General features: G+C 35.1%; 1 protein-coding gene across 2 annotated transcripts in view; it reads right to left on the bottom strand.

Moving 5' to 3' along the window:
• Positions 1 to 27,529, bottom strand: part of SENP6 (SUMO specific peptidase 6) — an 83,894-nt gene that overhangs the window by 18,039 nt on the left and 38,326 nt on the right. Inside the window, exons 6-18 of one of the 2 annotated variants that reach the window (XM_049817895.1) lie at positions 26,597 to 26,617; positions 21,091 to 21,161; positions 19,366 to 19,511; positions 14,888 to 15,290; positions 13,805 to 14,037; positions 11,076 to 11,246; positions 10,137 to 10,179; positions 6,407 to 6,586; positions 3,131 to 3,357; positions 2,415 to 2,521; positions 2,211 to 2,327; positions 1,227 to 1,349; positions 878 to 970 (exon numbers count right to left, since the gene is read on the bottom strand). In XM_049817895.1, coding sequence (XP_049673852.1) covers positions 878 to 970; positions 1,227 to 1,349; positions 2,211 to 2,327; positions 2,415 to 2,521; positions 3,131 to 3,357; positions 6,407 to 6,586; positions 10,137 to 10,179; positions 11,076 to 11,246; positions 13,805 to 14,037; positions 14,888 to 15,290; positions 19,366 to 19,511; positions 21,091 to 21,161; positions 26,597 to 26,617 — 1,935 coding nt within the window. The remainder of the gene's footprint in view (positions 1 to 877; positions 971 to 1,226; positions 1,350 to 2,210; positions 2,328 to 2,414; positions 2,522 to 3,130; positions 3,358 to 6,406; positions 6,587 to 10,136; positions 10,180 to 11,075; positions 11,247 to 13,804; positions 14,038 to 14,887; positions 15,291 to 19,365; positions 19,512 to 21,090; positions 21,162 to 26,596; positions 26,618 to 27,529) is intronic. The other variant, XM_049817896.1, reaches the window with a different exon arrangement.

Below are 27,529 nucleotides of genomic sequence, written 5' to 3'. Positions count from 1 at the left end.
AGATATATGGTCAGTTACCTCATAACTGCCTGTCTACAGCTAGCCTCAGAATTCAGCTGGGGAGGAGGTGGGAAAAGAGAAGATTCAGAAATTCTCCTCCCACTGCACAATGGCATGGTATCGGGATAAATTTATTTGAAGAGCTTTTAATTAAAAAACCACCCTACTCTTTGAATTTTCAAAAGATCAGTTAGGTATGCATATGGTAAGTCAGTTACAATTCTCCTGTCTCTCCGTCCTTCATTTATGTTTTTATAGTATATTTTTGAAATGCAGTAGTTCAACTTTCCTAAATATTTTGGGTTAAGGACTGCTTAGAGTCTTTTTGTGAAATGTAGAACTGTGTTTGTGACAACTTGCTCTGATCTTAAGGAAAGCAAGCATCACTAAAAGTCTTTAACAACCATTAGAATGCTAACAGTCTGCTTCCCGACCCCAAAAAAATATCAGGACAAAAGGATATAAAGAAAAAGAATAAAGCTCCCAATACAGGGCACCTTCAATTCCATTTTCTTCTGATACAGGTTTATTGTAACTAAAGGATGATCTCATCTATACCAAAGAGATCTCATTAGAAGAAAAAGTCAGGACTAAGAGAGGTAAATCCAAAAGTTATCAATAGCTTAGAAGAAGGAACTCCAAAACCCAGGTAAAACCTAGAAAAAGTGCTCAAAGTTCATTTTTGCTCAGTCTTTATATTGTCCAATACTTATACAACAACAGTGCACTTAAAGATCTTACATTACTATTTTATCACCTGGAAAAAGATGTTTATTCTCTTAAACTTCAATTCACACTGTAATATAACTTTCAATTTTAGAATTATGAATTTTAAGCCTTTACCATGTAAATGTAATAAAAAGGTATGTTTACTTACGCTTCATTAAGGGGAACAAAAATGAAATCTTTATCAAAAATGTCAACATGCCGTGTCCATGTTTTTACTCTCCCGTGTCGTTTTTGTTGTATTCTGCAAGTAGAAACCAACATGTGATTTGTAGGGTGGCTTGTTTTAATTGAAAGACTACTTTTCAAGATATTTTCACCTTAAGAGTTTCCTAAGATTTTTCAAGGCATATTCTATATTTGTTATAAGTCTGCATGCTTCCTAGAATTCTGCTGGTATTGTAATATTGCCTGTAAGGATTTTGCCTCTGTAAAGCATCTGTTCATATAGCCGTAACTGTACTTAGCTCTTAATAAAACTGACTTATCTACAGACTTACGAAAGGTTTGAAGTTTCATGAATATTTCTTCTTTCTCTTTGATTAAGGCGTTTATAAAAGAATGAACTGAACACGTGTATTCTATCAGCGTCTTCTTTTTTCAGTTTTTCAAGTACCAAATACCTAATTAGTTAAAAAAAAAAAAAAAAGAAAAGAAGAAAAAATTAATGGAGGCGTTAACTCAAAGTATTCATCACCAGAATAAAAAGGACTGCCAACAGTGCTACCTCCCCAGCAAATCGTTGCAGCCTTTCACAAAATAGCTATAAGAATATTAGAGCTAACTAACAACATATACTCATTAATGGAATTTCTGTGTCAATATTTCAAGGTATTAAGTACTCTGCTCAATCAACAAGTTGTTCTGCTGCTGTTGTATTTATTTTTATATCATGACAGAAAAACAAATTTTCAATGAGTTTGTTACGACCTACCTAGGAAAGCCCTGTATTTTGCAACTGAGCCACTAAATCTCCAAACACTCCTGGAGTGATGCACTAATTTTCTTTTCATCTCTAAAATATTTTAATAGGCTGAAAATTATACACATGCACCTTATGTGTAGCATAAACACAGCAGCATGTAACAATTTAATACGTTCCTAACATCTACAGTGTCAGTGACACCAAAAAATTAATTTATGTATTATGTTAATCAAACCAAATTAAATTCCAGGGAACACAAATACTCTGGAAAAAACAACTGAACTTGAAAAATGCCTTTTTTTTTTCCTTGCCTTTAAAATTCCTCTTCAGATGCTAAGAAATTTTAAAGAACCTTTTTTCCAAGTGAGAACAACATCACTGTCAAGCAGGATAGGAGAGGAACCAAAATTTCTTGCAAAAATACAAAACAACTTTTAAAATTAGTACTATGCATAGTTGGAGACCAAGTGTTATCAACTGACCTATGAATTTTTTATGTCAGAACTTTCCAAGTTTCACAGTAAAAGGTAACTAAAAACTGATTTGAAATAAAACTTACTTTAAATAAAAATCAATAATAACATCATTTAAAAATTCTCCTTCATTTAGGCAATGGAGGTCTTCATTGGTCACAGATATACCACCTTTAGCTGGAGGAGGTGGATAAACTATCAACCTGAAAATAAAAATACATTCAATAATAAATATGAAATGCCAAAAAAACCCTCAGAAAATTGGTACAGGGCAAAGATAAATATCTTACTTTTCTATAGGACCAATAAATACTGTATGAGGTTCTCCAATTTCTTCATCATCATCAAAATATGGTAACTGTTTATTTCGCTGCTGCATTTTGGACTCAGGAGCAACCTTACAAGAATAAAGTCAATATTAATTTGCATAGCGTGCTCAAATTTGCCATGAAGGTAATAAAGCTTTGTGAAGTGCAGCTGTTTAACACCCATTGCTTTTGAGAAGGACTTCAAGTTGGTTTTTTACCTTTCCTAGTTCATTTATTACACTTAGGTCTGTACTCCTTTCTTGCAGAGCCACAGAACTTTCAAATTATTTTAAGAGGTAGTTTAGTTTAAAGAAAGCATTAATTAAATTTAGGTACAACACTGCAACTTAATTTCTGGTTTGAAATATTATAATTTTACCAGTGGATGAATTTGGAAACAATTATGTTGTTTAATTATAGTACAAACTTCTTGTCCCTTAGTAATTTTTAAATGACAACATTACTTGTGGACCACTGTACAACCTTACAATCAAACTAAACACACTAAGTATTGTGAAAGCACAGACTATTTCCCATAGTATCATAACCCACCATGGACCAGTCTTAGACTCCTCATATAAAAGCCAGCAGAAGTTGTTGGGATTTTTTTTTTTTGTCTAGTGACTCGCACACTATCTTCAGTGTATTTGTAACCGAAATAATATAATGAATTTGTTCTAAACCAAAAACATAATTACATTTTTTATTTTATTTTCTCTGTGAGACGGACTTCCTTTGGAATTGTCTTCCAAGCACTTAGTAAATGCAACAAGCCTGCCGTTGGCTTCTTCAAAGGAAATTTTCACAAAGAAGTCAGAAATATTATTTCTAATACCAATATCAGTAATTATTTTTTCAAATATTGAGTTTGCATGAGGATCAAGACCAGTTTCAAAAATCAAAATGATGTACTGTTCCTCTTGACCTATGAAAAAGCAGAGAGAAAATCATTCATTTAGAAACAAAATAAGATATGTCACAATTATAAACAGATTTCAAAGAATTGTGGGCCAACACATGTACACACTGCTGACAATACATACAAGCAGTAACACACATGTATGCAGATAGACTGAAGGAGTAACTACCAAACCCTTCCACCTACATTTGCAAAAAAAGTGCATTCAACTTCTGCCTTAATCTGGAAATGTTAATTATTAGACCTGATACATTTTTTAGAAAATACTGAATGCAAAGCTAAAACGTATTTTAAAATAACAGCTTCTCTGTTTACTGACGGTAAGACTCTGCAATTAATACTTTCTCTTTTTCTTATTACAGTTCCTATCCTATTGTTTCAATACATAATTTCCTCTCTATAAAGGGAAACACCATGCCCTAATTTCTCCTATGTCAACAGTAAGAAGTCTAGGGCAGCTCTCTCAAAAATCAATGAAGATACACATTCATCTGTGGAAATTTTTTAGGAAAGGAGAACTGTATTAAGAATGTAGATGGGGTTTTGTGGTCTCAATGTTTATTATAAAAATGGCTTTCATCTACTTAACTCCTTCAACATCTACATGTTATTTTATTTTAAAATATTTCAGCCTGGTTTTCTCCTACTTTCAAATAGATGCGATTGCAAAAGGCAAAGGAAAAAAAAAAAAAAAAAAAGAGAGAACTAAGATAACATATACCAAATTAAACAACAAACAGTACATGAGACCCCATGATTTAGGTAGATTCACAGTCTGTCCTGATCCTAGAAGACTATACTATAAAACATTATTGCTTTTTGAAAATTTTACATATTAAAGCCACTACAGCACATAAGCCCAGAGGTCCCCAGCCTTTAGCTTTAACAGTCTATAAGAATCACTTTTACATGGATATACAGCACTGACATCTACATGTCAGCTCTTTCAGGCAACAGAGATTCTCAGAAACAGTGACAGGTTGAAAAAAATACTACTTTAACTTGGGGTAGCTAGCAAGTAGGATACAAAACTTAAACCAGTGCTTAGAAACTAAACTGAATAGACTACTGAGGGGAAAAAAAAAGTACATTTTTGAGACAACTAAAGTGGATACAAACTGTATATCACATATTAGAAGCACAAAGTTCTACTCTTACTGATTCTAGACATGCGTTGTTGGGTAGGTAAGTACAAAAACCTGTAATGTCAATTTCACAAAAGAAATAGTTATTCTTCTCTGATCAGATTTCTGTTACCATAGAAACAGAAATCTCTTAAGGATCTCCAATCCACTGGCAACCAGTTTCATTTCTAAAAAGTATGCATCTGAACAAGGAAAGGAATTTAAAATGTCACAATAATGAAAATCTTCATCTCCTTACACAGGCAAAGGGATCTCACCACCTAGAAGAGCGAAGCCCTGCGTTCAGGTTCTGTAACATAAACAAAAAACAAACCTCTCTGCCCCTAGTGAACATTCTGCAAACAGAATACAATCTGGCACTCTCTCCTACTTAACTCTTGCTAGCCCTAATATATCTTGTCTTTCTTTTGGTACAGTGGCTTAGCTTCAATAGCTCAGCCTACACTTTTACCGGAAGTTAGAGAATGTGAGTTGGATCAATCAGCTATTGTATAAATAACACCCACTCACATCATCTGAAAAATAAAAAAACAGTAAGTTGCACTAAGAGGAATTAGTTAGGCAGTCAGACAGAGGAATAGGATTCAGGCTGCAAATCCCAGTCTCGCATAGGTGGCTAACTCAGAGCTGCAGGGACCTGTTTTTCTGTAGGAGAAGGAGAGTTTCAGACACACGCATAACCATTTCCTTTTAGTTATTCTTAACCTGGCATGCTAACTGTTGTGAAAAATAATTCTTCAGCAGCATATCTCCCAATTCACCGCACACAGAACTTAGGTGTCTAACTGGGTTTTGGGTGTTCCTATTTTGGGAACTAGTCATCTACACACAATTACTGACACAGCTACGGATTCAGGCTTAAAGTAATTTCATTGCTCACAAAGCAAATAGCAATCATGTTATCACAAAGTACTCACAAGAATCAAGTACAATAAAGCAGCTGGGTGTAAAACTAGCTCAGCGCCACTGCCTCAGAGGGAAAAGCTGGGGGGGGAGAAAGGCTGAGAGACATGGAAAGGGAAGGATTTCTTACCCAGACAACTTGGGAAGCTTTTTCTTTTTTCACTTGTGAACACCTGTGTTCACCTGGGGTCTAAGGCCTGCTCACAGGATGTCTCTAGTTCCCTTGCACGCTCTCCAATTACTTTTGTAATTATACACTCCTTACAGCTCATACTTTTTACAGGAGGTGGATGAAGTCGTTATAACAGTACTACATGTTGGAAGCACACAATTCTGAGATTGTTGAAAGCATTCTTCCTCCATTTGAATGCATCATATATCTATGAAGCCGAGTACAAGTATAAATAACAACATAATTTAACCTAAAGAAAAGCCTGTTCACAGGGAAGAGGACTCCATGCTAATATAAAAAATAGTGTGCATATTAAGATGCTAGACCCTTGAAGAAAACTATGTTGAAATTAAACAATTTTAAGATACATGAAGATAATCCATGTCTTTTCCAAGCAGAAATTTGTCTACATCACAACATCACTACAAGCCTATGGGAAAAAACCCCAAGCCAACGTGCACAAGTTTCTACTGAAACTAAGGCCTGTAAGCAGAACAGCACAGAAAGCAGAAGTATACCAAAAGCTGTCATATGAATGTAAAGGCCCATATACAAAAGCTAAACAAATCAACTTGCTTTCATTCAGTACAAATATTAGTGAAAACAGTTATACTAAACTAACTAAATGTTGTAACTGGACAAACAGAAGACTGCAGTTTTGCCAAGATGTTCTGACCTGTACTCCTCATCAACCTGGGAGTGTGATAGTGTCTGGAAAATCACTACACCTGCCCCAGCCAATGATGCCAGTTTGAGTCTTCAGTGCACTCAGTCACGATCCAAAACATTAAAACACAATTTAAAGTGAATAGTAGACTAAAATTGTTTTACTTACTGTCTCCTTTACATTCGTACCAGACGTTATCTTTACTCATTTTCAGCTGGTCTCTCAGGCTGCTACAGGTTGATGGTACTGTTTGTAGGAAAACTACTGGTAATTTTCGGACACTACACCATTCACATTTGGTAAGTTCTGAAGTTTTCAAGTTAATCTCTCGGATATCGCTTTCTGATTCTAGGAGAAACCAATGACATATTATATTATAGAAAAAAATGCATAGATTTCCTTTACAATTTCCCCTTCGATTTTAACAAAAGATCAGTATGTGCTCATTAACTTTCTTAGAAGCTTTTAAAAGTTTGAAATTAACTCATATCCAGGAAGTGATGTCTGTTAATATCTTAAAAGATGAACTGCACTCCACTGTCACCTGTCAGGAAAGTAATCAGAAACAAACTGTTTTCTTCTTACCAACTTTAATCTAGTTTTTATTCCACAGAAAACCCACCATTTCCAGTGATTTAAATTTGCAACTATTGCTATAACGCATTTTACAACAGGTTTGTAGAACTTTCTTCGTAGATTTATCTTTGAACAAGTTTCTTTACGAAAATTAACTTTAAGAGGAGAATGAACACATGCAGAGAAATGATCTGATTACTTGAGGAAAATAAGGTACTGCTCTCAATTTACTACCAAAGAGAAATGTCAGCAACATGGTAAATTTTTAACACTGTATCTGATGCTGCTGATGCCAATGGTCGGTACTTTACCGGTTTTATTGAATTACAAAAATGGAGGGAAAAAGGTGTGAAGTCACAGTTCTTTGAATTTGTTGAAAAGACCCAAAAGTTCAATGCCAGTAATTATTTCTAGATCAGAAAAATGGTTAATGGTAGTCACTTAGAACTTTTGTTAGTGGCAGCTTCCACACATACTTGATGGCAGCCTAAACCACAAAAACTATATCCCCTTATGTAGGAGACAAAACATAGACAGAATAGAGGGAGAAATGATGCCAAAATAAAGTCCTTCTAACAAATAAAAATCAATGCAACAACTCTGTCTCCTCCTTTCCCTGTAAAAGGAAGGAGACACTGCAGGGAACTCCTAAAAACACTAAGGCTCTTCTTAAGTTAAATTCTAGTAAATATTTCATGATCAGATAGATGGTGAGTAAAAATCAGTAAAACGGTTACCACCTAAAGAGTTTAATTTGCATCACCCTGAACAAAACTGCAGAAAAAAGAAAAAAAAAAAAAGACATCAAATACATACCATTACTTTCTACCTTAGCAGTATTAGTGGTTCTTATCGTTAGTGGAGGGAGTGCTTCCCCTCTCCACCCCCACCACCTTTCTCGTGGCATTTAGCAACGTCCAGCAGCCACCCTCTACATCCTCCCTTCTTGTTGGCAACTGAATTCACACCCCTGTGCATGCCAGAAAGGGAATCTGCTCCTTGTAAAGACAAGGCAAACAGTTACCCAAAGCAAAGTATCCACTGGCCACAGACTGGAAGTAGTGGCCACCACAGCTTCTGTGGAGCAAAGCAGCTCTCCTTTCCTTCTAAACCTCCAGTAGCCCTGTCCCACTAGCTGGGGAAGAAGCAGCCCAGTCCCAAGTCAGGCTGCAACAACAACGTGCTTCCTTCAAGCTGACTGGGCAGCATTTACTGGCCAGAACCGTAGTTTGCCATCTCATCAGGAAAAGAGTAGCAGAAATATGCTACATGGATCTAACTAGTCCGTCTCCTTGCACTGATTCTCCTTTATCTCCCTGGCGACTTACAAAGGAGAAAATGAAGCTAGTAACTAAATGAAGATTTATAGATGACTCCTAGAGTCTTCTCTCCTTTTTGTTTAAAGCAAACAAAATAGCTTTCCAAGGATAGGCTGTAAAACCTAAGGCTCTATAGTAATACCTCTGTTTTCTCCTTCCTAAATGAAAACACTTTCCTTAATTCATTTTACCTAACTTCGCACTTTCAGAGGCAGACCATAGTAACGACAATCCCAACTTAAAACCGGATTCAACTGATTTAACCGGGGCATACAGGTCCTTCTAATGGTGTCTAGATAGGAGGTCCTTGCCAACATATGAGCTAGCTGGTCTTTGAAGAAAACTCTGAATCCTTGTAACTGTGTTTGCACTGAGATGCAGCATACTGAATTTCATGTGCGAGGAAGACTGTCTACTCTTCAGATGAATTTTAATTATATTCATCCATTTGTGTTGACAGGCATCTTATAATACATTTCAGCATAAATGCCTTAACCTGTGAACAATATTTCCTCTAACACTGACAGAAGACAGACAATAGGACTTATGTATTAAAGGCAATGTGAATAGTTTTTTACACATTAGAAACAGAAAGCTGTTTCCTTGAAACACCAGTTGTGAGTTGCAGAAAACTGACAAGGGGTATGGAGAGAATTTTGAGAACTTGACATATATTTAAACATGCAAAAACAAGCTCAAGGCAGGAGACTATCGCTATTTCTAGAGCTGTCCAAAGCATCTGCCTTTCCCTGAAAAAGCATGACCATTGTAATCAATCTAAAGAAAAAAAATATTAGGTGTCATTATTATTTCAAGAAACTTACTTGTATGAAAACAAATCATGCTATGATTATGAAGTTAATAGAAATGGAGCTAGCTGGGAATACACCCATCTTCCTCCAGATGCAAATCTCAAATAAATGAAAAAATGCTATATGTTTCAATAAACACAGCATTTAATGAGACACCATTTTTATGCTATTGAGGGATCAAGCCTCATGGAAATAATTTCACTGTGCAGCTGTTTTGACTAAAAACCGATAGACATTTTCTACAAATTTTACTAAGCTTTTTAGTTTGTTTTTTTAAAATAAATTTAAAGCATGAAAACTGGTAGTTTCTATGCATCCACATTTTAGATGCAGCAGAAACTTAGATACTTGACTGAGCAAAGGCTACACTCATCTTTACAGGTTGTGAGACACCTTTTTGCATATAACAGTGACAAAATACACTAGTCCTCTTTTACAAATAACAAAAGGCAAAATTCAATAGGACTGCATCTTCATGGAAACCTAAGTTTAACAAAAGGAGGCAAAACTTCTTTTCATGCCCAAAGCAAAACCCTACAAAGAAAACAAAAGAAATAGAGCAATAGTCGTAAGCTCACCATGTCCTAAACTATGTCACTGTATTTCTTTCAGTAACGTGAAATATACAACCTATAGGCTAAAGAAGAAAAAATTTTAAAGGGAGGTATAGACAGGAAAGGCCTAAGATACCTGTGTGGTTTTTACTCTCTACTTATGCATTTGAAATTAAAAAAAAAAAAAAAAAAAAAAAAAAAAGTTAAAGAGGTAACATGTTTTACAGGAGGTTACTCTTGCCTTTTGTTATTGTTAATCATTTTCAAGACAACCTTTGCCAATCATCACCAGAATATCTACAGCTCTTCAACCAGGATGAGGGGGGAGAACTAATGACCCAGTTGCATGCACACCACAAATTGCTAATTCCTGCTGTCCGTGAATTTTCTTTTTGTCAGTAGAAGGCGGAAATTATGCAAATCCTTTTGGTTTTTGTTCACCAGACAGTTCAGGTCAAATTTATACTCTCAATTTTTCTTTTTTCCCTTTATTGACTACAGGCACCCAGTATAATTTACTATACACATAACAAAACCAGAATCGACATTTCATTATGAATCACTTGTTAATTCCTTTGACAAAGTTACTTCATTCAAAATATATATATTATTAATATAAAATGAAAGATGTCCTCACCTTCTTGACTTTCTAGGCGTATTTTGATATAATCCAGGCAAAACTGTGGAAGACAACACAACAATAAGATTTCACATCTTCTCCAAACCAAAACTGACTTAATGCCTTTTAACTGTTAGTAAACGTATTTCAATTGACCAAGTACTTAAGTAATTAAAATAAAAATGTAAAATGTAATTTTTTTTAAAAAAACAAAGCGTACATTTTAGCACAACTCAAGGAAACAAGTACATTCTTTACTCTTCAGTATCTCTTTCAGTCATATTGACTGTTGAAACTTAAGATCTCTCTTATGCACTCCATTTTCAAAAAAGTTCAAAATCCTCTGAAAAATGCCACAAATTATAGGGAGAAAAAAAACCAACTTCAAAAGAGAATGTCATCTATCAGTATTTAAGCAAATTAAATAACAGAGTTTTGCAGAGAGGTGGAAAGAACAAGTAACACCTCTCTGCTGCTTCTGTGGTTACCCCAGCAAGAAGCATGCACTTCATCTGGCTTACTGCACACAACTAACATTCAATGTCTCCTTGAAAGTCTCCATGTAACTTAGAAGGTTAACACAAAAAAATATTGTTCTATAGAAGCAAAATTATTCACCTGCAGACATGTTTCTTCCTCTCACCTATCAATACGCATTTTCTGGTAATTGTTGCCTTCAATTTTCTTAACAAAAGCACGCTAATCCATAAGCCCCCCCAACCAAGTAAAGAGGTTTTTCAAGGGTTTTCCAGGCATGATGTTTCTGTTAAACACCAGAACTAGATTGTACGTGATAATACATAATAGTACTTTGGGATTCTTTGGGAATCACAGCCTCTGAAATTAGAGACAAACTTACTGTTTCACAGACAAAGGCAAAATATTACGTTGTTCAAGTATGAAAATAACAACGTCCATCAAAAACTGAAAGGAGATTTGTCAAATAAGTTTACTTACAATCACAGGTTCCACCACCATTCTTCGTAGTGTTCCTATTCGTATACTTCGACAGTTCAGAATGACACTTTCACAGGAATTTTGATAATTTAGAGGTACAGCCTCAGTTACAATCTCTTGAGAAATAACTTTACGACGTTTTATTGGAGTGTTAGACACAATGTTCCCAAACTGAAAAGTAATTTTCAAGGTTTCAGAATGTCTCACACAAAGATTTACTGCTAAAACAAGCTTGTCAAAAACTAGTGACTAAATTGTCAGCTACTTTTCTGTTGGTCAACAGGAATAGTTACTGTATTATCCACCTCAACCATATACAGAAGGTAGAAATCTCCTAAAGGACTTTTTGGAACACATGAAGGTGTTAATATTGCTAGATTCAAGAAAAAAATGTAAGCTGACACTTGTAGACATTTTGTTAACATTTCCAAATCACAAATAACGCTTCCAAAATTGCCAAAACCAATTTAGTTTTTGTCATTTTGAAACACCATGCAGCCCAGCAAAAGGTTATTTTAATATATTTTATTTGTTTATTTATATAAAACCACTAATGCTGTAAAAGTACCACAGTGTTGGTGGGTTTATTTTTTCTTTCAGGTTTTCATTAGTCCCATGTTTTGGTGACTGAAAACACTGAGTAATTACTGAAGTACAGTGCATCACAACATCAGCAGGAGTAGAATCTTCAAGAAATATAAATAAATAAGCCAAATGAAAATTTCTTGAAGCAACTCTACAGAACTATTAAGATGTTTTTCGGGTACATTCCAGGGTCAGAAGACTAAATACTGAAAGAAGGCTATGCAGAGTTTGGCTCCAGTTCAAGAAAGTCTCTAGATGCTGACTGAGGCTGTGATCTCAATGAAGTCTCCTGTTTACCAACAGAACAATCTTATACAAACCTTACAGAAATGAAAGCAAGCTGGCTGATAGCCTTCAGTTTAATACATTTATTTCTTGTATTGCTTATATTGCTCTACTTTGTTGAAAGATTTTCTGTACACTAGTCTTTTCTTTGGTATTTATATTGTTTCATAAAGTCATCCATTAATATACATTTTTTTGGGTAACTAAATACAATTAAACTCCCACAGAAAAAAACTTTTCAAGGGATTCAATATTTCTATTAAGACTAAATCTCAACAATTATTTTGAAGTCCCTAATCACCAGCCTATCTTGGCCATAATTCAAAATATATTTTTGGATGCTTCATTTAAATATAGTGGAGAAGGCAGAGATTCTAAATCCCTGTAATTAAAATATTTTTCCTAGGACTCTTGTTGAAGACAGCTTTTCATTTTTGTCTGCTGGACGAGCTAAATATTATTAAAAGCTCAAAACTCAAATCACAGATAAACAGTAAAACAGTAAACATTAAAGTGGTGCTATATAAAGTAGCCTCTTCAGTAAAGAACTGATTAATATTTTGAGAGAAAAACAAATGAACAAAGCTTCTTAAAGCTTCTTCTATCACATCTGACAGAAAACTGTGATACCTGCAATTCTTGGTAGTTTACTTGAATAAATGCAAAATTTGTGTTAAATTTCACCAAAAAATTTTTCTGTTTCCCTTGTTTTCAAAAGCAAGCTCTTTCCTACTTTTGTCCCAAACATGCAGTTAATTTCCAATGTTACAACTGGTTCTTAAAGACTAGTGAACAGGAACATATGGATATACAAAGGAAAACATTTAGGAGAGTTTCAGAAGTCTTAAGACACCAGTGCCTTCACAATGCAACACTTTCAATTAATCTACCACATAACACCAGAATAACTGAAATTCAAAACTATTTATCATCATTTTAGCCCCACAGCTTTATTGTAGCCTACAGGTTCACAGCTTTATATTGATAGTGGTGACTAATTATACACCACATTTTAAGCATCCATAATTTCATCAATTACAGCACTAGAATCTTGGCTTCTGAATCTCAACATAGCATGAAGGTTTTGGCATCTTTAGCTTTCTAATTCAGAAAAAACGAATGATTTGAGACTGCAGGTGGAAATCTGATCAGATACTCTCATTGAACCAAACTTACAATAGTGAAACTGGACAAGTGACCCAAGAATAGTTTTAATCAGCACTATTAATTCAACACCAGTTGCCACAGGGAATTTATTCTTCTTAATGGCTCACTATTGAGGTGGTTAAGTTTTTAACATACCGTGAAAGCTGTCCCCTTTGACAGCACTTAAGGAGTCTGCTCATGGTGCATTTTTTGTCTTTGTTTATCCAATTCTTGCAGTGGTACTCAACTAAAAGACAAATGCCCCACCATGAAAATCCTTAAAATAAGTGCTATTAATTGGGACAGTTGTCAAAGTATTTTAATGGGCCACTGTTGTTCCCAGTGTCTCTTTTCATGTTTAACTTCGTATGTCCAAAGTCTTACCAGGCAACAGCTGGTTAGACATTCTTCTGCAAACTAAGTAGGCCCCTGAGTTTCACAGAGATACCCTGCCCAGTCTCAAAAGAGTATACATTCAACGCAGAAGCATCTATGTTAAAAGCATAATTCAAATCATTATGAACGCTTGTAAAAATATAACGAACACATTTTCTTATGTTTCCAGTGTTGTGTAAGCAGAGATACTACTTGATCAGCTGCCAAATAAGAAAAGCATTCAAATATAGTCAACTTCTGACAATGCAAACCAAGCCTTTACATTTTCCATTTATGATTTGATTTTTGTTTTCTTTAAACAAAGCATTAAATAGTACCTGATCTTTCATTCTTGCTTTTCTTGGTAGTGTGACTGCAATTTCTGTATCTGTTGTTATACTACCTATTCTCTGTTCTATTCCACAACTGTTTTCCTTTAATGCTGCTTCCACCTTTCCTGTAGAAGGAGCTGGGGAGGAGCGGGCTGAATCTGCAGGACGAGGTGAAATGCTTTCCATTCTCCTAGTGCTGCCACTATCCTCATCATCATCATCATCACTAGACAAAACAACTAAACAGAAAATATTAAATTCTCAACCACTACATTTTTCTGTAACAGAAATTTCTTTTCAAGCAATAGCTTTAAAGTAATTTATGTAATTGTCCTGCAGTGCCAAAAGAAGTCCACATTTATCATTACATTATGCTTTTATGAATGTTTATTTGGAATCTGCTCGCAGGCGCTCTCTCCCTCATTTTTTATTTCTCACAACTAATTATACAAGAAATGGGTATTGTTAACCTGCCTCTAGACACAGAAGTGAAGCTATACAGTTCTTGGTTCAATCAAGAATTGACAGGGAATTATACAACTTAAGAAAAACTGACAAAAGAAATAATAACCGAAATTGTTCAAATCAGTAAGTCAGCATGGTCTAGTAAACTAAACATGGAACTAGAAACATAATTTCCCAAATTCCAGTTCCTTCCTCCTTATAAATTAATTTGAGTTTATGCAGAGAAAGCACAAAAATTAACATTTTACAAATTATGAAATTTAAATAAATGCATAGCTCAAAATAAAATAGGGAAAAAATATAAAAGTCAAAGACTGTCTTTCCCTTGGAGAGGATGAATGATAGGATTCTGCTAAGAATGCTATTTTTAAAATTATAAAGTGTAATTCTTTAACAAAATAAAAAAATTCATGAAATAATTTTTCTTTTCCCCAGTGTTCATCCTTCTCAGAGTACCTCAGTATATGAAAAGGAAATTACAAAAAGGTCTGTCCCTCTTCCCCAAGAGCACATCCACAAAAAAATTCCATGCAAAATCAGTAATGTAAACCTGCAAGGACAGTTCCTTCATTATACAATACTTTGGGTTCTAGATTATGGCTATATCCACAAAAAGGTACTTACTTGGATCATTTAGTTCAGATGGTCTTGTACTCCTCTGCCTTAAGGTTCCTGTAATTTTAGGATTTTTTGTCCCAGTTATAAGACTAACTTTTCCATTCTGTCGTAACATAGAATGTCCTACAACTTCATTACTCAGTAGAATATCCGTCGGACCTTTCCCAACAGCGGAACTATAAAACTTCTTTGTGTTGAACCCTGTACCTGAAGATTTTTGCCCTGTTGAATTCTGATGTATTGAAGAACGTGATAAAGGTCCCACAGATTCACTTAATGTCACAGTTTGTCTGGAGACTCTTTGCAAATCCTTTAGAGAAGCACTTTCACAATGTCGGCATTTGGTCTGATTTTCATTTGCCCGCCCACAATTTGGGCAATCAGTAGAATAATCAATTTGTTCCAAAAGCTAGAGGGGAAACACACAAACACAAAATCAGTAACTGTATAAGTACAAAGATACCATTTCCAAATCTTGCATTTAATTTCTCTTCAGAATGAAGACTAACTATATTAGCAATTACAGTTAAGTAGAGAAAGCAAACATAAAAATACAATTTGATTTTTTTCATTTAAGAAAATGAAAAATGTTCTAACAGGACCAAATGTCATTTGTGGCAATTTTAAGAAAGTGATTAATGCTGGACAATTCAGATTTTCCTCCTTGGCTTTTTTCCTTCCATATGTAAAAGGTTGCACACTGTTCAGATATATATATCCATCAGCAAGAAGGTCCAGTTATATCATTTCTGTAAAAATATTTTCATTGGATGAAAATAAAGTAACCCAAGGTTCCACAGAGTGATGCTAAAGAGGACTAGAAGCAACCTCCTAGGTCACGAAGTTCATTTGCCCTCCCAAGATACCTTCTAACAGCCTGGCAAAGCATGCAGAATAATCACTTCTCAGGGAGAGAGGGAGAGAGAGAATAAAATAAAAGGGAAAGGAAATACATTGCTCTAGAGTGCAGTATCTCAGAAAAGAAAACAGGACTTGAGGAAAAGGAGCTCCCCAAACTTTCAAGAGGAAAACAGGCAAAGATAGAGATGTGTTTTCTTTCTCTCACATGCATTAGGTCCTGCTTAATTACTTTATCACAAGTGCAGAACTTCCAACTTCTAAGTCTAAGGGATTCAATACTAACACATAAGCTACTAAATGTGTACTGAGTTGAACACAGGACACCTCTAGAATTGAAATTTAACGTATGTTATTGTCTCGTGGAGCACTGACATAATGACATAACCACTGTACTGTGAACTACTGAGATAATAAATACCTAAATCCCACCAAAACCTTTTTGGACCTATTTTCAAAGCATAGCTATCACAATTTGCACCCCCCCACCCTCAGCCACAAACGCCTTTCCAATAGAGGACTTCCTTGGGTGTGGGTTCTTCAATCATTTTATAAAAACAAATGTAAAGACAAAAGTCACACAGGAGAACATTACAAAATTTCTACAATTTAACAAAGCTACACAGACCATAGCAAAACAGATGCAAAAAAAAAAATTATATAAAATATATCAGACCTTTAAAACCTGAGTCGTAGGGTAAGATAGCAAGTGACATGAAAACCAGTGTTGTGCCTCAGTGCTCAGTTACAGGATGTAGTTGCAAAGATACTAATTACGTTGAAGAATTTCAATCGGACATTAAAATATTCAACAGAAGCCACCAGTCATACCTGAAGGTTCTTAAGTATAGAATAACTGCACCCCTCTACTTCAACTACACACCAAAAATTTAAAACCAACTTCCTTTCCCTGGTTTGAGAGCATGCATCTTGATAGTAGGGGTAGCAGTGTTTAATTAAGAGTGGCATGCTCTTTTGTAGACTGTATTTTAAGATAAATGACTACTTAGGTAGATGAGTTCTACCTAAACGTGTCTGCCTTATGACTTGTATAATACAGTATTTTTTTAAAACTTTGAAATCTGCCAAATACAAATACTATATGGCCTATCTCTGAAAGTTTCAGAATCCAAACCTTTTGTTATTTTTCAGCTTTTCTTTTTTTGTAAGCACGTACAAAGCAGAAAATCCTCCCTTCTTTAAAAATAATGTACATTTTTAACAATTAGAAAGTGCAACCTGTTACAGTCTAGTAAGATGAAAACCATTTGTACTTTGCCTGACCAGCAGCTGGTTATGTCTGTAATTCCTCTGGCACAAAACCACAACCAACATTTTTTAATTGTTCAGAGGTTCCATAAACATCCCATCGATCATCTCTATGCTTTGGCAACTCACGAAAATGCATATGGTTCATGACAAATGCATAAATCATTGTGTTAAATCCCTTTACTGTAATAAAGGATAAAACTCTTAACCCATTTAAGAGAAAAAGAAAGAAAAAAAAAAAGAAAATGGAACCAAGAGTTATGCTAGTGAATTGTTGCAAGTTGCAACAAGATCTGCTCTATAACCAGAAAGTGTATCCACAAACTATACAGTCTTACAGGATCATAACTATCCTATGGGATTGGAGTAAAGGTTCATCTAGCCCTGTGCTGTACTTCCAACAGTGGCCAGTGGTAGATGGTTGGGAGCACAGGGAGTAGCATAAGGACATATCCTCCTTATGTGATGTAATTACCAATTTAGACATTTCCTGAATCAGCAGTTGAATTTAAATCAACCTATTTAATGCTGATGTAGCCTCACAAATTTTATCAATCCCTTTCTGAAATCTCATAATACCAGGTGTGAAAAATATGGGGGGTGCGGTGGGGGGTGTCCTTTTTTAAGCTTACTGCCTGACCGTTTTACCACAGGCACTCAGCTCTTCCTTGAGTCTGAGAAAAAGTAACTGGTTTCCATTCACGACTGTTGGTGTTCTCAACTTTGCAGATTTCCAAGATATGCATGGGAAAAAGTACCAGATGTAATTATTAAATACTGTTTACAAGTGCAACCTGTCTGATGGCTTTGGAAATTAAATCATGCCCCTGGAACAACATAATCGAGTCTGCCGCTTTTTTTATCAGGGAGACAGAAAACAGCTTGTTTTAGCAATGTGGTCAAGGACACCAAGCTGCTGAAGCTTCTACATGCAGCTCCAGCCCTCACTTTCCACCTGTATACAATGCAGGAAGTAGTTCTGGAAGTCAGTGCCGTGGCTGAAAGCAAACCTCGCTTCTACACGTACACAGAGCCTTCTAGTTAGAGCTCAGAGTTACTGCCAATGGACTGAACAGATCACAATCCAGCCACAAATAATGAGGCTGCCCTCCTTCCTCTCGTGCTAATTGATGTAATTCGTAAGGAAAAAAATTTATGTATTAAAAGAGGACATTTCCTAGCTCTTCAGACCGAAAATTGTTCTATCAAGGCAGTAACAAGATTCCATTTATTTTTGAATTGTTTTCTTCAATGACCATTCCAATCTAGAAAACTCTTTTGTGCTTTTGTCCCTTACCTGACAGGACATAAGGTAGGCTGCAATTAATATTTTACTTCTTTAAACAAACATAAACAAAGTTATCAATGTAATAATTAAAACAAAACACACAAAACAGTAATGTTTTTTCTGTGTTTTTAACTTTTTTACTTCATTACTTAGCTTGTATAGATCATATCTATATAGATAACATATGTAGATCAAAATCTCAGCTATTAAACTTTCCAAGTAACATCATATTAATTAACAAAATAAGAAATGGAAATGCTTAAGCATAATACCAAGTGTTCATCCTAACAAAGAAATACAGTATGACTTACTTTCTAATACACAGGAGCAAACACAAGCTGATTATATATAATAATCACAGATCTACTTTTTTTTTTCTTTTTCTTTTTTTTTAACCAAGATCTCCTTACAGGAAGTTTTGCTTTGATAGTCATACAGTGTGACCTGTATGCAGGCATTATGAATCTTCCACAGTAACCTGGGAAGATGATAAGAAATACGGAGAGCCTTACAGGAATTTCCAAAATATCTTACAGCTGATATTCAGAAAAGTTCCAGACAAAGCATCCTGGTTGGCTGCCTCTAGACCAGAGAAGGCTATTTGGATACCTGTGCTAGTTTCACTGAGAAACAGGGCAACTTGGTAAGAAGTACTTGAATCGTTGCAGCACTTCTTTGTTGTTTTGAGTACAGAAAATCATGACATTAAAAAAAAAAAAATCTGTCAAAGAGTAAAATATTGTTCCTCTATTTCACAGACAGCAAACCAAAATTATCAGGTTTGGGTTTACTGATCAGCCAATCAATTTAAACACAGGTTCTTTGTTTTCCAGTGCAGCATCTTTTTGTTCAAATCAGATAATAAATTTTTCTTAGCTAGTGTCAATATTAACACTTAAATATCTCTATCATTACAACATTATTTTTTAATTCAATTATGTAAATCTTTCTCCCAACTCTAAAGATTTTTAGAACATTAACCTATTTTACAACCGAGTGTCTGTTTTTAAAACATGCATCAACTTTTAAAGTTAAAAAGAAGTTGACATGTTTTTAAAATCTAACCCACCTTTAACTGAGTTAAGCATTTTTTTGTAGCAGAAGATAGGGTCAAGTCAGATTGGTATGAATTGCAGTGACGTTTCTGTTGCACCTTTCTCTTAATTTCACATTCTGATTCTGATTCTGACTCTTCTGTATTTTCCATTATACTGTCTAGGAAGGAGAAAATGCAAAAAAATGTTAACAAGAAAGATCTACTCATATGCTATTAAGATTATGATCAACTTATTTCTTCACATACACTAACCTGAACTAAACATAAACATCTTTATAAACATCCATCAAACTACAGCACTTCAAGTGTCTCCTGATTTGTTGGATGAATAAGAAAAAATTCCTCAAAGTAACTTTGAAAATGTTTTTTTGTTAATACTATTTCAGTGTCTCTCAGTGACAATTTGTGGCTTAATATCTTTGGAGGAGGCTTTGGACTTGAAAATCTATACTAACTTCACTACTAACTAGAATGGAGTGTCCGCTACCAAAAGGAGGAGGGGATCTGCTCGATTATGCTAATGGTAATTTTCCCTAAAGGACTGCTGGGGAATGCATTTAGAATAATTGGAAATGTTCTGTGTAATTAGGATTTATTCCTTCAACACATGACTCAGCAGTACAGTGAACTATACTGCCATATCCTGTTTTATACTGGGGCATTCATTTAAATACCGGAAGAGTATAGGAACAAAGAAACCCATAAATTAACAATGTATGGAGTGAGATTTTCTTTTAAGAAGTGCAGTATGTTGTAGAAGAGTACCTTAATTCAGTTTATTGTAGAAGTGCTATTTATACTCCCTAGTTTAATGGCAATCTCCATATTGGAACTTTAAGTCTGTATTTTTTAAAAACAGATATAAATACTTTTTTGATATACATACCGATAACCTCACAAACATCCTACTATTATAAGACATCTCAAAACTAAACAATGACTCATTTTCAAAAAAGAAACAGTAATAGGTGGGTTTTTTCCAAGTTAACTTACTTTTGTGTAGAACTGATGAAATTCTACTTAACATTAACCTAAAAACGCCCAACAGAATAACTGGCCAGCGTAGATGGCTAAGCAGCTGAACAGCAGGTTTACAGACTGTATCTGTATCCGGACTGACAAAGCTCAACCAAACACAGTGATTTTTCTTTTCCAGTTTCACAATTTCCACACCTCAAAGCAAACTGTATTTTCTCTACTGCATCTCCATCAATGGTCCCTAACCAATGATATAAGAGCATGTTTCAGTTGAGGTAACAGAGCAGTGCTGACGCTGGCTCTTCTATTCACTACCTCAGTGCATGAATATACTTCATACCAAGTGTCATTTATTTAGCATGTTACACTTTGCACATACTAACAGTGCTACAGAAGTTCTTCATCAATAATTGAAGAACAAGCTGGGGGCTTGGGCTCAGGCTAGACCATCTCTCTCCAGAGATCTGTTCCATCTCCCAACAATTCTGAGTCTACGTTTTCCTGATTTCAGTTGTTTTTGAAATAACTGAAGCCTAACTTAAAATTAATTATAACATGACTGAACAGGTTGCGGAAATCTGTCAAAAAGGGCAAAATCCTCCCTTCATGCACAAACTTGTATAAATCTAGAATAACAAGATATAAGGATATAAATACATACACTAAAGGTTACACAAAGTTTGTTAACATACCCACCCAAAGCAGGTATTCAAAATATTATTCTGATTAAAAGACATGAGAGCTCTAAACATAACTTACCAACTCCTTGAGACCGTGGTAATCTAATATGGTCTGCTTCTACTTTTTGAAGCTGAGGAGGGTATTCTTTTCTGGAAAATGAATTAGATATATGGTTGTTCTTTTGACAGACACCAATATAATTCAGCCACATTATATATGAAAAAAATAAACCTGAAATGTATCTGAAAGCTATGACTAAATAACTTCTCCTATTACATGCTATTGGTACACTTAAAAAAATATTACCAGGACGCCAGGAACAGCTACAGTAAAGGTCTTAGAAGTGTTTCTGATCTAAATCCCCTCTGACAGTAATCAATAGTTCAGGAGTCTCTCACTTTCAGACCCAACTCTTCAAAAACTGAATGCCGCATCTCCTCCTCCTCATTCGTGAAGTGCAAGATAGATACTTTTAAAATCCCAAAATAGAAACAACTATTATTTTTAATTTTGAAGTAGATTCCACAACTTAAAAAACAGGAAGAGAGGATGCAAAAGAGAGGAAAGAAATATGACATCAAAGATTGTTGTGGCCAAAAAATAAAAAGAACAACACAGGAGAAGACATAGTTCCTATATATTTGTTTAAAAATATAATATAGACAAATTAGTGGATAATAAAACTTTTGTTGGTATAACTTGCATAATATACGTATCTCATATTTTTTGTGCAAATTAATGCAATATAAAGCATCATAGTAAGATTTTTTTGAGTCTCCTGAAAGATATCAGTTTACACACAAGTATGTCAAATAGTGCTACTACCAAATTAAGATTCCTGAAGCTCACTGCATCTCAAGTTACTGGTTTTGGCAGTTCTCTTTATCAGCTGTCTTACCCTACTCTGCAGCTGTAGATTACTGTTCCTGTTATAACAGAAGATGGCACGCACCTGAAACACAGGGGGCCTTGCCAGCAACTTCAGCAGAAACGGCTTATTTTGGCAAGTTAAGCCAGAGCCTTGGGGTGCAAATGGGTCACAGGCATCCCATACTGCTACCTCTGATTACAAGGACATTAATCAACAGCAAGAAGGCAAAGAAAACAGCTGTAGGCAATAGCATCTCAAACTAACAGCTAAATTTTGAGGACCCACCTGACAAAAATTTGTCTACAGCTGAAGTAGACTTCAGCAGTAGGCATATGTTTTTGCTTCTTTCAGCACAGCATTTCCTAACACATTAAATTATAAAACCTTTAAATTTTCTGCATTTCTAGGTAACATTTCTCAGGGGTTTACCATATTTTATTATTAGCTAGCATACTTGGAACAAGATTAATCTACGATGCCCTTTGGGATACTTCTTACCTAAACACAAACACTTTTTATTGTGTTGAGGGGTTGCAGCATGAAGGAAAACTCGGGCAGAAAGAAGGATTGAGAAACAAGTAGAAACAAGCATGGCTGGATTGCAACACAGAATGTAGAGACATCGCAGTACTTTACCATGAGTGCCCATAAGCACATCACAGATGACAGATTAAGTAGTTTCTTTGCTACTGATTGTCAAACATTTTTCTGAAACAATCCTGCTCCCCCAAGAAGCTTTTTCTAATGCCTGCGCACACAAAAACTGAACCAAAATCAGAAATTCAACATGAATATTTGACCATAAATTAAGCATTATGATTATTTTGAGCATTTTCTTTAAAAATTCAAATCACAAGGGATTACTTTCAAGGCAGAATTGGTGGAAATATAAGGCAGAGCTCAAACTAATCATTATATAACAAAAAACTGTTACTATTAAAACCAATGATAATGACATTCTACAGGCTAGAAAAAAACCCTGTTACGTCATTACAGAAGGTCTGGAAAATATAAACTTTGCTATAAGGATGCATGAGCTGCTGTCTAACATGTTATAATTATCTTCCAGAAGTATTTCATCACAATATAAGTCTTGTTTTGAACATAACTATTGTTAAAAAACATTATTTTCTGTGAAGTGTTTTAAATATAAAACATTTCATTGATATTTAAGAGAAACAATATTGAAATGATTTGACATTTAATTGAAAGCAATTAAAACAATATGGTAGATTTATAATACTAAAATTTCTTTAAAAATTAGTTTGACAATTCAAGTTCTCTGGACATTTATAAGTTATGATTTTTCTTCTAAAAATCGTAGAGATTTGTATTACATCTTTAACATGCAACATATATTTATCTTTTTAAGATGATAAATTCATCACCATATATTGCTAAAAAATTTTTTTACAATAAATCAGAATACAGTAGCATTAGTTACCGTTGTCTGAATTTTGTGTTATCGGCATCGACTCATCTTGATACTTTTTAAATGGCCAAACACTTGCAAGAATACACAAAGGCTGGCATATAACGAGTATCTTTCTTCTCCCACAATACAAGACATTTACTCGTATGCTCACAATGAACCAGTAACACCCAAACCTAAGCTAAGAAAAACAGCTCCAAGTCAACTGAGGCTTCCCAACACAATTTAACTTGGTTAGCAATGCAAGGTCAGGTTGGAAGTTGCTTTGAGTTAGAAACAAAAGCAAAGACAATTTTAAACACTACTTAATTGTAGATTACATGTGAAAAAAATGCTTTCTTGGAGACAGTAACAGCCCTCCCACAAGAGGGCAGCAACCTGAAGCACCTCCTCCTAGTTTTCTTTCCTGAAAAACCCACACACAAACAAAAAGGGAGAGCCCCCCCCCCCCCAAAGTTTTTACAGATAACAAAATCAAGGCTCCCCCCTCAGCACAATGTTTGTTGCCATTTGAACAGCTGCAGAACCATTGATATCTTCTCCAGAAAAGTACTTAGTACACTGAGCAGTTTACTTGCATGTGAATGCAGAAACAGAATGGAAACTATAGTTTCTTTTAAATCGAACACGACACCTATCTTTAAAATGACTATTAGGAAAAGAAGAAAATTATTATAAGAGATTAGAAAAACATACAGCACTCCAAAACAATGCCTTCTTGCTGTTAAATCCTAACTTAAACTAAGTCTCCCATTTCAAAAGGAATAAATGAGGCATCAAACAGCTAAACAGATCAAGATGCAAGACTACCTACATACTGTGTCTAACAGAAAAAAATAAGAAATATTGATTGCTGTTCCTACCATCCTAGCAAATACTAAAAATACACAGTTTTTTTCTTTTTTGCCTGTTAGGTTTCGTAAAAATATTTATGAGATTTAGATTTTGCTTGAAGAACAAGGCTTCATGCTCAGAGATTAAATCATTTTAGGCTTCTCATTTATCTCATCCACGATAAGCAGTTTTGATTTTAATACTTTTAAGTACAAGGGAGGTAGACCAGTATTTGATAAAAGCAACTTCAAGAAGTAGTAAAGCATCAAACAGCAAAACATTAATAACAATACCAAGAAAGATCAGGCTCTTCCTGCAACAGGCATGACAAAAATACTGAGGTAGTCTGGACTGTGGAGAGTCCTGAACTTTTGACACATCTTAACAGCTAAACGGTATAGCATTCTTGACTAAACATGTTTTGCCCAGACAGAATGGTGTGACTAACTGAGTATTTTCAGGACACATTCAAGATTACTGTCATATTCCTTTGCTGATAAAATTGGACCTTAGTATCTTCACCTTGGGCTGGTAGACAGACCTCTGTGACATCCTCCAGCCCAAGAGAAAGTTTCATATTAGAATTTCTTCTCAAGAAAAAAAAAAGGGGGGAGGGTGAGAGGGCAGGGAGAGGGGGGACAGGGATGACAACTGTCTATGCCAGAAAGCAATAAACTTAAAGAAACATCTGGATCTGGGAATTTAGGATACAGTGCTGTCTCAGATCAGAGCCTTCCAAACTACCCATGATCTGGTATGAGCCACGTAAAAAATACCATGCATGTGCAATGCTGCACCAACTCCTCACTTTGCTGAGGTGTAGGCTCACATAAGAGCTGTGTTTAATACGCAGCCTGGCTCTTTGAGAGGCTGACTTGTGCAGCCCTTCCTCCTCTGCCTTTGCATACTACTATTTGGAGGTATACTACCGCAGGCAGTCTGTTGGTTTCTACATCATTACACAATAACGGAATAAAGCATGATAAGATAGGAAGCACCAAGCTGCTGAGGTGAGATTTACCTTCAGTGCGTCCTACAGAAAAAGCAGAGTACAAAAGTCAAAGGCTGAAAGAGAGAAGCAGCAGCACAGGGAGTTGGGTTTTTAGTACGCAGGTCAGTAGCCCCATTTGGCCCAGAAAGTCTGGAGTTGCAGCTGCACTTATCATGATGGTAATGATTAAAACTAATTTTAGCAGCTCCTGCCTAAATCATCTTCCCTGCTGGGACAGCAACAAAAAGCAGGGAAGGAAAACAGAACATATCCAGTAGTACTGGATTAAGAAGCAGCAGGTGTCCCCAAGGGAAAATTAAGATCACCAGCATGCAGCTCAACCCTAGTCTTCTATGACATTCAGTGCCAAATTAAAAACATTAATAGCTGACTCGTTAACTGATAACAGAAATGCAGCACAAAGGAGAACAGGAAAAAAAAATACATGAACTCAAAGCCCAGACAGTGAGAGGATGATCAAATCCTTTCTTAGAGGGCCAAAACTAACTGTTGTGTATCTCCCTGATAATTCTTTTGAGAAATAACAAAAGGCAGTAAAACAGAATGGCTTGATTTTACTACTGAATTTGAAATAAATCTAGAAAATCCTGAATTCACAAAGAACAGATATACACTAGATTTCTGTGTTACTTGTATCATTATTGGTTAAACATTATATACACTGTTTAAACAATTCAACCTGATATCAAGCATATACTGCCAAAACACACCTACATAGACAAGATATTTACAAAAACTCAATTAATTCATTACTATCAACAAAACATTTCCACTAACATATAAATTTAAGCTATATAGGAAGAAAAAAAATGTATGGTATTTCATATTACCAACAAAATATTAACAGTGGTAAACCAGATGCAAAACGAGTGAGAAATGAGCCTGAAATGAGCAATGAAAAACCAGTGTGCCTGGTTTTGCCATACATTTTCTGTTAATTGCTTTAACATATACACTTCATGAATGGAACGTACACAGTAACGCAATAAAAACCTCTAATGCTATTCATACCAAGCTGAGATGACAGAGTGAAAGCTGTTGAAACACCCTACTTAAGATATGCTTCAGAACCATTCTACTACACAAAGTTTGCTGCTCTACCAAAAGAATTAGCAGTGAATTCGTAAATTCCACAGAAAGTCACAATTTATCTATTTTCACATTGGATATATAAATAGATAAATTTCCACTGGTAACGTACCCAAAGTTCACATTAACAAGGCATTATTTAGAGAGGATGTAAAGGTCCTTTTTTGGGAAAAGGGAGTAAGTGAACCACAAAAAACAGAACAAAACCAACCAACCAACCCCCCTCACACATGAGCAAATACGATTGACTGGATTGAATATTCTTTAACTAGCATTGATAAAGCACTCATTCAGTTAATTTTCTTAATGCTCATTGCCATGCTCATTTCATCAACAGTAAGCTTACCTTTCCTTTCGGTCCAGATTGCTTAAAATATGAAAAAAGAAAAAAAAACATAAGATGCAGAGCCCCACATGTGTTGCACATGACTAAATTCAAAAAGTTATTAAATATAAACTATTACTGTTTCATTGTCTCTTGCACTTGCAGGACTAGTTTTCAAATGAGACTATTTTTCACAGCATTTTATTAACATTAATTATAAATGCACAAATGTTATCTGACAGACAGCAACGGTCAGTGGTCTAAATACTACATTGTCTTGCCTCTTTTTCAGTGTGTAAAATTTGATTAATTCTGGACTCAACCTGGTCATCTCACTTAATTCACTGCAATGTAGAACCTGACATGACAGGACCTTAATACATGAATTAAGATCAAACCTCATTTCCAATCCCTGATCACCATACAAAAGAAGATAAAACAAATTTACAAAACAACTTGTTTCTAACTATTCAAAAAATACTTGTTTAAATTGATAAAATAAAAATTCAGAAAGCACTACTTAAATATTTAGAAGACCACATGCAATCTGCTACTGGACAAAGATAAACAGAAGCAACCAGCCTCCTCCTGAGGTTTTGGCTAAAAAGAATCTCAAAAAATATTTAAGAATTAGGGCCAGAATTAGTTTCAGAAGCATCCCCTTTAACATCAGTGAATGTAGCTGGTGCTCACAACTCAAGTCCTTTGTATACCAAGACTGATATAAAAATAGCATAGCATGAAGACAACTTGAAAACAGTATCTTTCTCTCTCATGCCTTTTTGAAACTTGCAATATGAAATGCTGTAAGCTTTTAATCTCCGTGGCCATTCCTCCCAAATATCAAAGGCCGAACAAACTTCTGTCATATATGCATTACACTAACATTATTCTAAACCAGAACAAATTCAAACTGTTTCCTGTTTTACTTCAGTCAAATTAAACAGAGTAATG

The sequence above is a fragment of the Accipiter gentilis genome, chromosome 15 (genome assembly GCF_929443795.1).
Source record: "Accipiter gentilis chromosome 15, bAccGen1.1, whole genome shotgun sequence".
NCBI lineage: Eukaryota > Metazoa > Chordata > Aves > Accipitriformes > Accipitridae > Astur > Astur gentilis.
Note: the sequence above shows the minus strand (reverse complement) of the source record. Positions and strands in the feature narration are given on the sequence as shown.